Source organism: Neltuma alba, unplaced genomic scaffold (assembly GCF_004799145.2).
Source record: "Neltuma alba isolate B1F8T4 unplaced genomic scaffold, ASM479914v2 tig00010970_pilon, whole genome shotgun sequence".
NCBI classification, from domain to species: Eukaryota; Viridiplantae; Streptophyta; class Magnoliopsida; order Fabales; family Fabaceae; genus Neltuma; species Neltuma alba.
The window spans coordinates 595,484-612,609 of record NW_021635733.1 but is presented as its reverse complement, the minus strand read 5'-3'; the positions used below and the strand labels follow the sequence as shown (position 1 = coordinate 612,609).

Here is a 17,126-nt window from a genome sequence, read left to right as displayed (position 1 = left end):
TGGCAGAAATTGAGAAGCTGTGTAGGGACTTCTTTTGGAATCATTCAGCTGATGCGAGAAAGTTGCATTTGATAGCTTGGGATACCATTAAAAGTGATAAACAGACGGGGGGATTGGGAGTTAAAGATCTGCACTTCCAAAACACGGCGTTTATCCTGAAATTATGCTGGGGTCTACTAACCAAGCCAAACGCTATGTGGGTAAAAATTTTGAAAGCCAAGTATAATTGTGGCTGCGAAGACTGGCCAAAGGTAGTGGCCAAAGGGAATCAATCAGCAGTATGGAGGAGTATTACTGCAGTTTGGGAAGCTTTTTCAAAGGGTGTGGGGAAGAAAATCAGGAGTGGATCAAACACTAAAGCATGGCAGGAAACTTGGGCCCCACTCGATTTACCACTCAAAGAGTATGTGATCAAAAACCACCAATCCCTCGATATGGAGGCTAAGGTTAGCCAGTTTACGCGGCAAAGGGGGGAGTGGAATTTAAGAAAATGGAGCGTTTTCCTACCTCAGTGGGTAGTAGATAAAATCCAGAATATACCACCCCCAGCTTGTGAAGGACCAGATGTCTTTTACTGGAGGAAGAGCTCAGACGGCACTTTTAGCATAAAGTCAGCTTACAATTGGGTGTCAACTCAGAATATTAGACCGAAGAATTCTCACTGGAATTTTGTCTGGAAACAGGACATCCCGGAGCGAGTGAAAGTTTTTATGTGGCAGTTGTTTCATGAGAGACTACCAACTAATCTTGCCAGAGCTAAACACTGCAATACTACCGTTCCTGAGTGCCCCTTTGAGTGCCTTTGTGAGGAAACACTGCTTCACACCCTGAGAGACTGTGAAAATGCCCATGGAGTGTGGTCTGCTTTCATTAACCCTGTTTATTGTGTTGGTTTTTTTAGTGGTAATTTTCAGGATTGGCTGCGGTGGAACTTAGAGAATGAACCAGGTTCAAGACAAATATCAAAGTGGAGGTGGTTTAGAGTATTTTCTCTAATCTGCTGGATGATATGGAAAAATCGGTGCAAGAAGGCGTTTAATGAAGATCACGTATCACCCAGGGAATTGATTAACCATTGTCTACACATGCTCATGGAAGAAGTGGAGAACAACCAACTTAAACATCAGATATTCCAAACAAATGTGGAAGCAGATGATACATGGACCCCACCACCACCATCCTTTGTCAGAGTGGATGTGGATGGCTCTGTGACTGACCAGAATCAAGCGGCATGTGGAGGGATCCTGCGGGATGAAGACGGGAATTGGTTATCAGGCTTTCAACAGAATTTGGGACCAGTGGGTTCGACAATTGCTGAACTATTGGCGATTAGAGCGGGACTAGTTGTATGTAAAAAGCTAAACCTCTCAAAGATCAAGCTGTACACAGATTCGAGAGAGGCGTTATACCTTCTCCAGCATGGAGGTGGAACTTCACATCCATTTAAGGAGGAAATCGATGAAACAAGGTCCATTATCTTCTCAAACTGGAATCTGGAAATATCATACGCCTGTAGGGAATCGCTGCGATGCGCGGACTACCTAGCGAGGAAGGCTCACAAAGTTTCTATGGAGCTGGTTCAGGTTCAAAATCCCCCAAGATTTTGTGTTCACCAAATGCAACAGGACGCTGAGTTTTGTCTCAGGACGCACCTGACTTAGGCGGATCCTTTTTTGTTGTTGTTGTACTTCAAGCTCTCGCTTGCCTTCTTATTCGAAAAAAAGAAAAGTAAACACTACTAAAGATCCATGCACAAACTCCAATCAGTCAGGAAAGTGTTCATCATCAATTGAAAAAACATAATCAATTAATTTTAGAGGTTGTTTTACTGCATTGTTTTAATTAGAATTTCCGTCAAATTAAATTAAATAGATTAAATGAGGATTCAATTTATTACTGAGTATCACATTAATTACGACGATTGTTAATTTGGGAACAAGCAAAGAATAAACTAGTAACATTTCGATTCCCCCTAATTTTGAGTAATTGCACGCCTCTAATACTCTGTTTGGATAAGTAAAAAAGTTCGCAAGAAAGAAAATAAGAAGAGAAAAAACTGGAGAAATCTTTACCACATCTCATGTTTGGATAAAGGTGAGAAAATAACGAGAAAAGACAATGAGCAAATATTTTTATAGGCTCTAATAATCTAATAAATCCTACGTCAACCTCAATTATTTGACCTACAGAACTTCGGTGACCCGACTTGAATCTGTACCCAGCATGCTATCTCCTCTATTCTCCTATTCAATTTTTCTGACATTGGCAATCATCAATATAAAACATAAAATACTCCTCCGGTCCTTAATATAAGACTCATTGAACTAATTTGATTAGATTAAGGAAGTTAGGTAAGTTAGTTAATTATAAGAAAAATGACACATTTTTCCTAAAACACCATAATCATCTTTCTTAATACCCCTCTCTTTCTTCTACTTGATTATGATTGAAGGAGTATCATGAGGGTAATTTAGAGAAAATTGATAAATATGAGAAATGGGTCTTATATTTAGGACCAAAACCAACTCAAGAATTGGGTCTTATATTAAGGACCGGAAGAGTATATAACGAGTTACATGATTTATCAAAAATTTAATTAATTAGTAGCTTAATGAGTTAAAATCAATTTCTATTTTGGATTTCAGAAAACTAAATCATATATATTGCTTTGAGTGAGAAATTATAAAAAGGGTTCTCACAAAAGTTACTCATTGTGTCTCTCTACTTCCCGTAAACAATCTATAAATTCGTCATTCACAGATTCACTCGAATGCTTTTAACTTGTTGATGGGACCATCAAATTGCACCCTGTCATCACAAAGATTATAACCTTATCATATGATCATCGGAATGTGGAATTTCATCATATTTCCAGCAAAGTTATTCGATGTGCCAAGTATTTGGCCTGAGAAGGATACATTGACTCCTTTAAAATATTAATTTTTGACGTATGAAAAAGTTTAGACAGGTTAGATCCCAGAGCTAATGAGAATTAGAATATACTTTTAAACTTAAAAGGTATTTATAGAAGTACTTACAGATCATCTACCAACAAAGTCAGCAGTGGGATTCGAACTCACAATTTTATAAATTATAAGTCAATTTCTTATCAACTTGACTAACTTTAGATAAAAGCAGAATAGTTAAACTAGTAAATGTAACTTTTATAGTTGATGTAGGTGTACACTCTGGAAAGATACATTAAACATTCAAAATTCTCATTCGACTATTGAGAAAATAAAATACAGTATATCGTATCTATTTATGTATATGTATTATTTTCTCTAATATAATGTAAAATAAATTATTCATGCGCAATAATCATATTCAAAATTTAATTTAAAATAAATATTTATTTTGAAGATAAAGTAATATATTATCTATTTTAAAACTTAACTCCAAAAAAATCGGAACTCTGAAAGTTTCAAATAAACAAAGAAATAAAAAATTGGTTTAAGTTAGTTTTAAATACTACTTCTGGTCCTTAATATAAGACTTCATTTAATATTTATTTTGGTCATAAATATAAGATTCTAATCCACTTTGTTTCTCATATTTATGTATTTTTCTCTAATATAGTTTTTCTAATAATAATAGTTCTAGTCAATACATTTAATAAACAAGAATGTTTTTTTTAAAAATATCTATTTATTATAGGAAAAATTCTAAAAAAAGCCCTTGGAATATAAGAAATTTCAGATTGGGTTCTGGAATTGTGTAAATGACAGAAAGGGTCAATGACCCAATCTGTCATTTGTAAAATCAAGAGAAATGGACAATTTTGCCCGCATTTGTGTTCATTCACTATAATGAATCATTATAAGAGTTTAGGCGTTACCTAGATTCGTACAAAGAATAACTACTCACTTTTTCGTAGTTAGATGCCTTGTTATTAACTACAACTAATCATGTAATCACAAGAACAGTATAAACGTTACCTAGATTCGTGTAGAGAATAACTACTCACTTTTTCATAGTCAGGTATCTTGTTATTAACTACAACTAATCATGTAATCACTAGAATAGTGTAAGCGTTATCTAGATTTGTTAGACAATAACTACTCATATTTGCTTAGCTAGGGTAAAATTATCAATTCCTCTTGATTTTACAAATGACAGATTGGGTCATTGACCCTTTTTGTCATTTACATAATTGTAGGACTCAATCTGGAATTTCATATATTCTAAGGACTTTTTCTGGGATTTTTTTATTATAAATAACTAATTTAATTTATTTTTTTAATGTATTTAATTTAATTAACTAGTTATTATATTTAATTTAGTACAGGAGGTAATATTTGAAAAGAAATAAGCAAGGTCGGTTTATTTGGGAATCTCTCTTTACCCAACAATGCGAAGGCCCAAATCTCAACCCAAACAAGCATCCGTCTCGTTCTCGCGCCTCCTAATGCGTCAAGAAATCATCCCCCAGCAGACTTCCGTTGCAATGCCGCGAAGCGCTCGCAAAGCTCAATTCAAGCTTCCCCAGACAACTATAGCGCTCCCTCTCCCTCTCTACGTCCTCCAATTCTCCGTACTTCTCTGCAAAACCCTAGTTTCTGCTTTGTAGCCTCTCCCTTGCAACGCGCAATGGCTCCTCGTGCCGACGAGTGCGACGAAGATGAGCTCTCCTCCAGCGAAGACGATGACAGCTTCAATGAGGACTTGGAAGCTCTCGCACGAGCCTGCAAGATCGCCGGCACCAACCCTGATGACCTTAAACCCACTTCTACCGACGGTCCCGACGATGAGAACGCAGACGCAGTGGTTCCGAAAGCTCCTGACCCGCTGTTGGGCCCGGGCGATGCTCTCGTTCCTGTGTCAGACTCGGACGACGAGCAGAGTGACCTTCAGTATCTTAAAAGAGTACAGGAGCGTTACCAGCCTTCATCTCTCAAGCCATTGAATGTTCTTCCAGCGTTTTCTCTGTCTGATGACGAGGAAGATGATGTGGAGTTACTCCAGGCTATTAGGAGACGCTTTGCCTCCTATGATAGAGGTAGGCTGCTTGTGAAACAAGTTTATCTTTCCAAATACTGATGCCAAATGAGTTCTGTCAGGGGAAACATCTTGAACTTTTCTCTCCTTATATTGTTTTGGGCTAATTGATAGGTGCATTGAACATTTTCAGATGACAACAAATGATTCTTACGTTACTCATCATGGCTTTGCTGGTCCAGTCATATTTTCTTTACTGACTTAGCTGACTTTTACTCTTGTATGTTTGGCTGTTGAGTTTTGTAATGTTTGGCCATAGTGTGTAGTTGTTATGTTTTATTGTTTAGATTATATTATTATGTCTACTTATGTCCATTCATCTTTTCTGAACCCTTTAGAATAACGTTGGATTCTAATAATATCAGGCCCTGATGAAGATAATGAGGATAAAATGGCTCAGGGAGCTCATACCTCCGGTCCAGGCTCTGAGGAGGAATATGATAACAGCGTGACATTTAAGGGATTAGAGCCCGGTGAATCATGCCCTGTTTCTCAGGATGCTATTAAGACCACCAGTTTATTGACTGGTGATGGTGAGAGACATCCTTTTAACATCAACGAGAGGTGTAAACCCGAGGCTTGCAAGTCATCCAAGTTATCGGACAAAGGATCAAACTTTCCTTTGTCTGCTCAGGTTCTTTTTGATGCAATAAAAAAGAATAGATCTTTCCAGAGGTTACTTCGAAGTAAGTTGATTCAGATGGAAGCAAAAATTCAAGAAAACAGACAGCTAAGGGAAAGAGTAAAACTTCTTAAAGAGTTTCAGGTTTCTTGCATAAGAAGAACAGGGCAAGCTATATCACTGAAAAAGGATCCCCGTGTCCTTTTAATATCAATAAGAAAGTCTCCTGCTGCAAGTAGCACGAAGGTGGGTTGAAAAATATCATCTTTGAATTTTTTTTTTTTTAAATTTTTTTATTCCTGAACTCCAAAGCTTGTGTTGTAGTTTATGTAAAGAAATTGTTGGGTGTGTATTAATGGCTGAATGACTAGTTGCTGGGTTTTGCTTATTCTAAATATTGTTTAATGAAATTGCAGTAACTCCTTTAAGTTTCTGTTTCCAATATGTTTGTCGCTTGTTTCCATTATTGAATTTTATTTGGATAAGTAAAAAGGGATTGATAGAAGATCTAATGGTTGGTCATAATGACCGCATAAATGGGAAGAGAACATATTGAATGCGCTTTGGTTAGTGAAAACATTATAAACTACACAGGATGAGTGTTTATTAATCTACCTGTAATTAATTTACTGCATGGTATTTTATTATTATTATTATTATTTTGGATTGGGTTTTCCTTAAGCTTGCCTTTTTATGGACAGAGGCAATTCTCGATTCTAAGATTTTTATTTTCATTTTTTTACAGATTAATGATAAAAAAATATCTCCAATGTGTTATGGCCCAGCTGAGAATGCTCATGTTGCTAAATATAGGATGGTGTTGGAACGATCTCCATTCTCATTGGATAGGAAAAAATGGTCTAATGTGGAGAGGGAGAATCTTGCTAAGGGAATAAAGCAACAATTTCAAGAAATGGTGCTTCAAATGTCAATGAATCAAGACAGGTAATGTTACTTCTTTTTTTCTCATGTATGTTGCAGTGAAGACTTGATGGCTTTAGAAATTATATTCGTGTTCAGAACATGTGTTTTAGTCACAATCTATACCTCTTGAACTGTGTATACTTGCTTTATATCTCAGTTTCACTGCTCAGTTTTTTTTTTCTTTTAAAAGATTAATATTATAAGTTAGAAATCATGAAACACGAACACGTACATGGCAATATCAGACAATCTGAAGCCTTCGTATGTTTTGCTTTAGTCTCCTTTTTTTGGTATGTGTTTTGTAGCTTTGAATCCAGCATTTTAACCATGCTTTGCAAGTCCTCATGCATATTATTAAAAATAATACATTCTAGTAGAGAGTAATGGACGACTAATCTATGAATGTTACATTCCATTATATGTTAGAATAAAAAGCATGGATATGATTCAATCATTTGTTTAAACAGAAGAATTTTATATTTTGTAAAACAACATATTGTTTTGAGCCCATTTCATGCCAGCACTGGAGAATTTACTGTATTAGCACGTCAGCACAAGGAACGCAGATGCATGCATTAGAAAGTGCATCATTTGATCTTTCTCCTTTTCCTCAATTTAATTTTCTTACCTCCTTGACAGTTCAGGGTGGTTGTGTGAATATGCGGATAACTTTGATACCATACTTGCATCTATTAAAGATCTTGAGATTACGCCTGAGAACATTAGAAAGTTTCTGCCTAAATTCAATTGGGATCAGTTGGCTTCCAAGTATGTTGTTGGTCGTACAGGTGCAGAATGTGAAGCAAGGTAAAGAGTTTATCAATTTGTAAGCTTCAATTTTTTTTCCTGGAAATTTAAATGCTTTTATTCATGTGGAGCTTGATATTGATGAAAACATAGTTCTGGTTTTATATTATTCACTATTAAGTTTGTTAGATGTCCTATGTTTCATAGGCGGGAAAAGAGTTTGAGCATATATCTGCAAGAAATTATTTTTTAAAAAAATCTTATCCTGATTGTACCATTCTGCTTGCTCTCCTGCGTTTAAGAATTGTGCCGACTCAGTCTGTTACTAGAAAAATGCGGACAAAACTTAATGACAATATGTTTTTATGGGCTTTGTCATGGTTGAGTTTACCAAAGTTGGTTCTATAGTAGAATATTTGTTAAAGAAAAGATGAAAGGAACTTATTTCTCATAGGAAAAACAAGTAAAATAGACCAATGGCTTCTGTCTCTTCTTATTTATAGGCAGCAATGAGAAACTTAGTCATCAATGTTAAGAGAATTGGACCAGATGACCTGTTCAAATAGAAACCGAATGTGCTGGGCTGTAGTCAGTCTGAATGGCGTTTCAAACCAGCCTTTAGAAGAAATGGTCAATTCAAATCAAAAACTGGGTTGACCACTTGGTGTTCCATGAAACTGGACTCAATTCATGAAGTGAACTTGCTGAGCAGATAAATTCCATCTGCTGGAGCAAAATTGGTTGCATGCTACATTGAATGCAGAGCCTCTAAGAAATGCATTGGTATATTACCACAGAGCTCTAGTGCTCTGTTTAACAACGTAGTGCTGAATTTTATATAAAATGCTTTTCCTCTATAACATTGTTTGTTCATGATTTAATCATTGGATTGTGAATCAGTGTCTTCAGGTTTGATAAATTGATAAATACATCTGGACTGATATTTATTTTAAGATAGATCCTACTTCAACAGAAATAGTTTGCAACACCAAATGTAAAAGGGTTTCTTAGTTTGCTCCTCTCAATTATTAATTTAGGCCGGGTGCTCGAATTTTTCTTTCCATTCTGCTGCTAACAAAGTAAGCTAAATTAGATCCAAGCACAACAGAAAAAAGTGAAGTTGCCAATGGCAATAATAGTTTACAAATATACCAAGTAGTTGTCCTCTGTTTTGGACATTAATGTGCTGTGCATGTATTTGGATTCTAATATACATTACTAACGCAAGACATCTAGATGCCCTGAATTCCTGTTCCATAGTGTAAGAAAACACAAACTGTGATAGTATTTTAGGTGATCTTAGCTTTTCTTTTAATATAGTACAAAATCCTATTGTATTTAGTGATACCGTCAATACTATGCCTATCCAGAGTGCTATGGAAGAGCACAATTCCACCTTTGTATGGTATGGCTGTATTGTGAATTGAAGTAGCATCGACCATGCTGCGTGACATATAGTGATGGTATAATTTGATTCCATTCTACATGCATTAGTCAGGGTTTTGTCTGACATAAGCTTGAACTGGTGAAACAGTTTGCTACTGATGTTAATATATGTTTTTTTGGACTTTATAGTATTCCTTAAGAGAGGGGGAAGCCTTGGTGAACCCAATTTTCTCTGGACTCTGTATTTGAGTCGAATCTTCTGGTTGATTTTGTTTGCATTTTCTGCTCTTGCTCAACTTGAACAAGATATCATTTAATTCTTCAAATTGTGGAATAACTTTCTGGGACATGAAGCATAGACCAGTCCTATCACATTTGATTGGTGCCATATGCTTGTTAGGCATGCTTGCGTGTTATTTGCCTTGTTACTGTTTCCTGTCATTTTCTTGGGCTTTCCAACGCAGTTCTTTGGCTATTATTTCCTGTTTATGTCTTTTTTGTGAAGAAAGTCTTTCTCCAAGCGTTGCAGGCATCTATGATGATACCATCACAGACAGTTTGTCACTTGTGGGTTTCAATAAGAGTGCAAGATCAACATAGATCATGCAGGTGGGACTGCACTTGACATGAATTTTTTTAACATGGTGGCATTTAATATGTCTGTGATGATTGTCATCACAGATGTCTGTGACACTCATTTCTTGAATGTAATTGACACTGTAGAATGATGCCCCTATTATGCATGGATAGCAAATTTCCTTTACATGGTTTTCGGTATGTTTTTTATGGTTGTTACCATCAGGTGGTTAAATTGTGAAGATCCCTTGATCAATCATAGCCCATGGACCTGTGAGGAGGACAAATGGCTGTTGCACATTATCCAAGAGATTGGCAATAGGAACTGGTTCAAAATTGCTGAATTTTTAACCACAAGTAGGACCCCATTTCAATGCTTGGCACGATACCAAAGGAGTTTAAATCCTTCCATGCTAAATAGTGAATGGACTGAGGAAGAAGATGCTCTACTTCGTTCTGCTGTCACAATTTTTGGTGCGAGCGATTGGCAGTCTGTAGCTTCCGTCTTAGAACGAAGGACTGGACCCCAATGCTCTAATAGGTTGGTCAGCTATGTTATGAGTTATTTTTTGACTTCACATGTGCATACTAGTTTTCAATGGGAGTATACCACTCAAAATGTAACAACTCACGTTTTATCTCTTGCATACTCTTCATTTACTGATATGCTGGTAGTTGATGGAGGAGCTCACAGCACCTTTCGTCTAGGAAATGTTATAAGCTCCTAAAGACATAAATTAACATTCAATAGCCTTTAATTTTGTTTTGTCTCCCATTTGAACCTCAGCTGAATTAAATTTTCTTTTATCTCAGGATTTGTCACTTGGGCAATTGTTTTCCGTTTAATGCTATCCAAATTCCAAAGCATAATGCCAAAAATCTTGACTGTTCTTGTCTGTTTTTTTTTTTTTTTTTGGGGGTTGAAAGCCGTTCTTGTCTACTTTATTGAAAGAAATATTAATGGTGATTTGTGCATTTCTGAAATTGATAGATTTCATTGCTTGTTTCCTTATTTGAATAATAGGGATGCAGTAATATAGGAATTTGCTGGGGCTCCCAAAATTTTCTTAACTAAAACACACACACATTTGCAAAGTTGCAAACTATTGAAGAAGATATGTGTCCTTGAATATAAAATGACACTTTCATAATAGAAATTGGTCCTTGACACAAGAAACTTAAACACGTGATTTTTATTACACAACTCTCTGCTTTTATTTTCCATTTGCTAACAAGTATCTTCTGACTATTTTCTGCACCCTTCTCCCCTCTTTCTTTCTTCGTATTTTATTTGAGATGAATGCTGCTGCTTTTACATGTTATAGGTTTTATCTTACGAACTAATAGTTTCTGTAAGCAAAGGATGCAGGTAAAGTTCATATTTGTATTAATATTACATGATTGTTAGTATAGAGGAAAGAATTGGGAATTCTTTCATTTTCTGCTCTAGTTAGTCAAATGATGCAATTTGTTCTAATTGACATGTAGATGGAAGAAGTCCCTCTGTCCTGATAGGAAAGGGAGCTTTACTGTAGAAGAAGATGAGCGCTTAACAGTGGCTGTCCATCTCTTTGGACGGAAATGGAATCAGATAGCTAAATTTGTTCCTGGCCGGACCCAAGCTCAATGTAGAGACAGGTAATGTATGTTGAAATGTTGTGCATATTTTGAGACTTGAGACCATTGCTAAAGTTGTTGAGCTTTCAGATACGTCAATAGTTTGGATCCCTCTTTGAAATGGGGTGGATGGACTAAGGAAGAAGATTCAAGATTGAAAAAAGCAATTGCCAAACATGGATTCTGCTGGTCAAAGGTTGCTGCAGATGTGCCTCCAAGAACTGACAGTCAGTGCAGGAAGTATGTCTTCTTATTTGATTTAGTGACAAATATACAATTTTCCATCACCAAAATTTTTGGGTTCATGACTTATAATTTTGGCTTTGATCAGGAGATGGCGGGTTCTATTTCCTGACCAAGTTCCTATGCTCCAAGCAGCTAGAAAGATGAAAAAATCCGCTCTTATCAGTAACTTTGTTGATCGAGAGTCTGAACGGCCTTGTCTTTCTCTAAATGATTTTCTTCCCTTGGCAACGTTAGATCCGCCATCTGATCCAGATGTTGTGAACCTCCGACAGAAGCGGAAGAATAAGTCAAGGTATGCTTTTTGATGCGCTTCCCTGAAAAAAATCGCTAATAACATGTCAAGACTCAAGATAACAGCTTTGTTATTGTCTTACTATGGTATGTGGGTGAAGAAGTTGCACGTTTATTTAATGCTCTTCACACTGTTAGGAATTGGAGATATTGGTCCGTTTGTGATTTCTGATTTCATGAATTTAATGCAGCACTTCTAAGAAAAAGAGGCCCCAAAAACGTACAAAGAAGGCTCAAAGTTGTCTCAAGAAGCCACAGACGGACAAGGTTGAACCTTGTAATGGACATGGTCCTGAACCACATTTGGAGGACAACTCTGTTGATGCAATGCATGATCATTCTCCGCTGGACTCGGTTGTGACGACAACGAATGACCAAGGAGATTTTGGTGGACATAATAATATCGATAACCTAACTGAGTCAAATCAAGTTTGGACGGGGTTTAATGAATTGCATGAAGAGAGCCATACTTGTATAACACCTTGCGAGAATCCAGAAGGGACAATGGATCGGCATTGTGAGAATATGAACTCATTAAAACACCATACTGGAAGAAAGTCAAAGCTATCTGCAAGTATATCTGATGGTGCAGCGGTAGGTAGCAAGGTTGCTAGAAATACTACCTCAAAGAAGGAAAGGAAGGAGAAAAAGAAATGCGACAGAATGGTTAAAAGTGTTCAAACAGCAGAAAACCACCTGGTTAAGAATCAAATGCCAAAACCTGGAAGCCTATCTTCCATGCAGATCTTAGAAAGTCAGGATGAAGACAATATAACACTTGCTAGATATCTACACAATCCATCAAACAAACGGTTTAAAAATACCGATCAAATGACTCAGGCTGCCTCGTATGCTAGTTGTTCCATGAAAAAACCACGGAGATCTTGTCGAGCTGCCAAACAAACACGTGATTGCCAGCCTTTTAGTTTTAAAAAGGGATATGAATTGCCTTCTGAAGAAGTACACAACGGTCATGACAGAAACCAAGAAATGTTGGTTGTGCAAGGCGAGTTAGATGAAGATTGTATTGATGTTACACCTGGGACTTTGTCGGTCCAGAATCATTCTTGCAATTTGAAGAACATGTCAGCCATCAAAGCTGATGAAAATCAGAAGACGATGCCGGGGTCAGTTGATGAGCAGACTTTGTTTTTGGATGGGGTGACGGCACCCCAAAACATCAGTGTTGGAGAGGATGTGCCTACCGACGTTACCCTTGCTTCCTTCCTGAAAAAGATGAAAAGTAAGGGCAAGGCAACGACAGAGCCAGTTGATGAGCAGGCTATAGTTTTGAATGGTTTGACAGAAATCAAAAGCATGAGTGTTAGAAATGATGGGTCTCTTGACGTTACTCTGGCTTCCTTGCTGAAAAAGAGAGGAAGGAGACAGGGTAGAGCAGCTAAATGTGCCAGTCGTCCTTCTCATGATAGGGCTAAATGATAAAAAGTCGATTTGATGCATGCTGGCTGTGATATTGGTTTGTGCCGAGGGTCCATATTGATCAAAGGCTGCCTCATTTTTATTTTTTTAAATCCTCTGTGAAAAAGGGCTAGAAGCGGGCGGTACATGAGAAGTAGTGGGAAGTCGCGAGCCTGCGATCATGAGGCGTGATGTGATTTGAACATTTTGGCAATTAGGATGGGTTCTCTTTACTGACAATTTTGCTGAGCCAAGGCCTGTGTAGAGACAGTTTTCGGCCTGGCACAATGAAGGTTCGTTGTTTGATGTACTTAATGAGCATTTGCGATATACACATATATTGGAATATCTAACGGTATCCAATCAGTGTGATTTCTTGAACTGTCTGATGCGCGAGGTTTGTTGTGTCCAAGATACAAAGAAAAACAGCAGTATTCTCTTCTCTTTTTTTGCCAACAAAAACAGTAATATTTTGTTAACTAACAAGTGGTGAATAATATATTCGAAGTCATTAGGATATGAATTATAACATGCACTTGCTTTATGATATTTATCTTTCCGTCACCATTATCTGAATGTCAGGTTGACACCATTGTTTAGCAGGTTGCAATACTAATGATCATTATGATCTGGATAGACAAGAAAAGGCGTTACAATTATCTGTATATTTGAGAAATGAGGTTTATTTTTTTAAAATTTATGAAGTCATGAAGAGAATGAGTTTTGAGAAAAGCAAACTCCCACTCCCTTAAAGAAAAATGTTATAAAGAAGTCATTATTCGTTTACATGATAAACAATCATACAGAAGCAAATGTTATAAAATCAATAATTCTCGTAGAACGTTATAATGTTAACTCAATTGTAAATCTTATAGATTCTGGAAATTGTGCCACTAACCGATACTATAGTCAAGAAAAAATTATCAATGTAAGAAAATTAAAATACAGAAGTGTCAAATTTTATGCTTCCAAACTAAAATTGTACATTAAAGTCAGCTTTACAAGTTAATTTAACAGTCATGCTTACAGTTGAAATTTTTATACTTAAAAGTTATATTTGCAAGTCAAATTTTTATATTTACAAAATATTTATAATCTAAGTCGTAATACTACAACTTTTAAAAAATTTCTTCGGTGTTTAGTTTTCACGCCTCACATCTACGTCAATGAGATATTTTATCTTGCACCCGGCTATCCTCTTCTATATATTGGTCAGATTACGAAGTGGGAGGCATAATGAGATTTGAGATGTCCCTGTACCATGGTATGTCGTAATAACACTAAAAATAGTCAATAAATGATGTTAGAAGCATCACTTTGACCAACAAGACGAAAGTAAAAATAAGTTACTGAATTTCCATGACCTCTTCTTTTTCGCCCCCACATTTCTACTTCACCTTCCAAATGTCAGAGCATTTCCCGTGCAACGCAAGGGGATAAATCTCGTGTGCATTATACAAACAAATCATTCCATCTGATATCTGGGAGACTCATCCAGTAATGCAGAAGGGGGTATTGACCACCGAGGTTCTCCAACAGATCACCGCAGAGCAAGAATCGCCACCACAAAACATGGTTTGTGGGAAGCAGCTTTTGATTTTATACAGCCTGTTGTAACAATGGAATAGAAAATCCAAGTTTTGCGCGCAATCATCATTTCAGGAGATGAACACAAGATAATGAAGCAAAATCTTATAACAAATGGTAACCAAGGTGAATATTTAAACAAAAATAAAAGGCCGCCTCAAGGCCATTATCTTCAACATACAAATTGAACCCACAAAGGAACAACCTAAAACTTTTTGGACTTTATCTAGATTAGAAATCACTCATTTTCTTCTCAATTTCAAACAGGCTAGCATTTCATAGTTTTTCCTGATGGGCTTTCCTACTGACGTCCGATTCCCCAGACTCGGATCACACCGTCAGTGTAGCCACTGAACAACGTGCTTCCATCAGCACTCCAGCTCAAACAAGTGCAGTAGATAACCTGCCGTAGTGGAAACAAAATATATCAACAACTTGATTGCAAATAGTATTTCATTTTAGAGGCGCACAAAAAATAAAAAAAAGAAAGAACCTCAATATTGCCATATCTGCCATCATATCCTACATTTGCAAGACCCTGATATACACTACTTAAGAATATGAAGCCAACAATCAGGACAGACAGGACAATCATCCCCAAGACAAAGCTGACAAGAAGCCTGAGGTAACAGTTCACTGCACCGAAAATGGCTTTAAGAAAGAACGATCCTCAGAACTTTCATGGAAAAAGTGGAGTTAATGCATATGCACATACATACATATATAATACGACTTGGCAAGAATTTACCACGGATAGAAGATAGGAGAATACAACACCCCCTACGAACCTACAAAGCAAAGATCCAAATCGACACTAGCTCCGGCTTCTAGAACAATAAAAGCAAAAAAAAAAAAAAACCGGAGTGAAGAACATATTAAACAAATTGAAGATTGGACGAGGAAGGGGCACATAGCATCAGTAGAGGGAATAAGAAAAGAACCATAAGCCCCATATGTATTTGAAGCAACAGGAAGCATGCCTGTTTCTACACACACTTGTATGGAGTATACAGGAGCAAAGAGATTGCATATGAATGTCGATCAACTGAGTGAGACAGGTTATTAAGTCGTGATTGAGCCTGTAGGGAACTCGCAAGGACTTCCACCGGGCATAAAAAATGCATTTGAAATAACCGGGAACGAATGAACAGAAGGTTAAATATCAAACCAAGAGATAAACATAAAATGACCACAACAGGTTAAGCCAGCTACTAATCCATCAACAGAGAAAAGCAAATAACAAATCAAAATAATCAGAATACTTATAAAATGGAATCAAAAGAATTCATCACATTAAACATAGGAATAGTCATTTGTCAATTAACAGAGTATCAAGCCATCTAAAAAGAATCACTCGAAGAAATGACATTGTCCAGAACTCACCTTCTTCTTGGTGTTGGTGAATTCAGCCGTTTCAGCTTCAGTTTTCAGGTCAACCCTCAAATCCTCAACAATGCTCTTGCTCTCCAAATCCCAGATCTTAATGCTCTGTTCTGTAGCCGCACAGAGCCAGTACCTGTTAGGACTGAAGCAGAGAGCATGGATGATAGCACCAGCATCAAGGGAGTACAGCCTCTTCCCCTCAGCCAAATCCCAAAGCAAAATCACTCCATCTTTGCCGCCACTAGCGCACAGCGAGCCATCAGGAGAAACCGCCACCGTGTTGACATAGCCGGTGTGGCCAGCAAGAGTGTTCCTCAACTTACAGTTAGTCAAGTTCCAAACCTTCACGGTTCGGTCCCACGAGGCAGAAACAATAGTTGGTTGGAGCGTACTTGGGCTGAAACGAACACAACTGACCCAATCAGAGTGGGCATCACTGTCCTGGATGGTGTACTTGCACTCGCCAAGAGTATTCCAGAGCTTAATTGTGCGGTCACGAGAAGCCGACATGATCTGACGATTGTCAATTGAGAAGGCGACAGAGAGCACATCCTTGGTGTGGCCCACAAATCGGCGGGCGGAGACACCAGCGGTCAAGTCCCAGAGCCTGAGCTCGCCGTCCCAGGAGCCGGAGAGCGCGAACTGGCCGTCGGAAGAGAGAACAACATCCTGAACGAAGTGGCCGTGGCCGGTGAGCCTGCGGCGAGGAACACCGTAAGTCTTCTCCTCCTTGGTAAGATGCCACAAAATGATTGATTTATCGCGGGAAGATGAAACAATCATACCAGAATTGTCGATTGGGGTGGCAATGGCGGTGACCATGTCGGTATGGGCACGCATGGTGCCTCGGAGAACAAGCCCTTCAGCCATTTTCTGAGTTTCTCGGCACTCACTCACTTCTCTGCTCTTTCTTGGGTTTGCGCCTCTAGCGCGCGGCGGCTACGTGGAAACCATATATAGTGCTGAAACGTATTAGGGTTTCGGCAATACCCGGGTCTGTTTTCGGGTTGCGAATTCGGATAAGGAGGTACTATTATTGTTAACACTAGTATATGGGTTGGGTTAAGACTAGACATTAGAGTGAGTTCCTTAGCCCAGCAAACCAAACTGATCAAGTTTGCGGCAGAAATGATTGGGTACTCTCATATCACCACATTTCGAGTCCGCGTGCCCTGCTTTGCTTATTCCCCAAATGGCAGCGTTTAGGGGAAGAGACCCCTCTCTCTCTCTATCTCTCTCTCTTAAAAGAAAATATTTTTTATTTTTTTTGTTTTATTTATGTTAAGTTGTATTTAGTCTCCTAAGATATTTTTTTAACAACATTCAATAT

At 37.7% G+C, this 17,126-nt stretch overlaps 2 protein-coding genes across 2 annotated transcripts; one reads left to right on the top strand and one right to left on the bottom strand.

Annotated features, from left to right (window-relative positions):
- The first annotated feature begins 4,420 nt into the window (after positions 1–4,420).
- On the top strand, positions 4,421–13,207 carry LOC114760340 (uncharacterized). Its single transcript, XM_028949600.1, has 9 exons — positions 4,421–4,999; positions 5,364–5,866; positions 6,366–6,565; positions 7,184–7,351; positions 9,480–9,794; positions 10,742–10,891; positions 10,961–11,110; positions 11,202–11,408; positions 11,599–13,207. Exons 1-9 carry the CDS (start codon positions 4,591–4,593, stop codon positions 12,845–12,847), a joined length of 3,351 nt encoding a protein of 1,116 aa, XP_028805433.1. The 5' UTR covers positions 4,421–4,590; the 3' UTR covers positions 12,848–13,207.
- Positions 13,208–14,492: 1,285 nt separating this feature from the next.
- Positions 14,493–16,728, bottom strand: LOC114760344 (guanine nucleotide-binding protein subunit beta-like protein). Its single transcript, XM_028949604.1, has 2 exons — positions 15,797–16,728; positions 14,493–14,816 (listed from the first exon to the last, which is right to left on the bottom strand). Exons 1-2 carry the CDS (start codon positions 16,664–16,666, stop codon positions 14,715–14,717), a joined length of 972 nt encoding a protein of 323 aa, XP_028805437.1. The 5' UTR covers positions 16,667–16,728; the 3' UTR covers positions 14,493–14,714.
- Between the last annotated feature and the right edge of the window lie 398 nt (positions 16,729–17,126).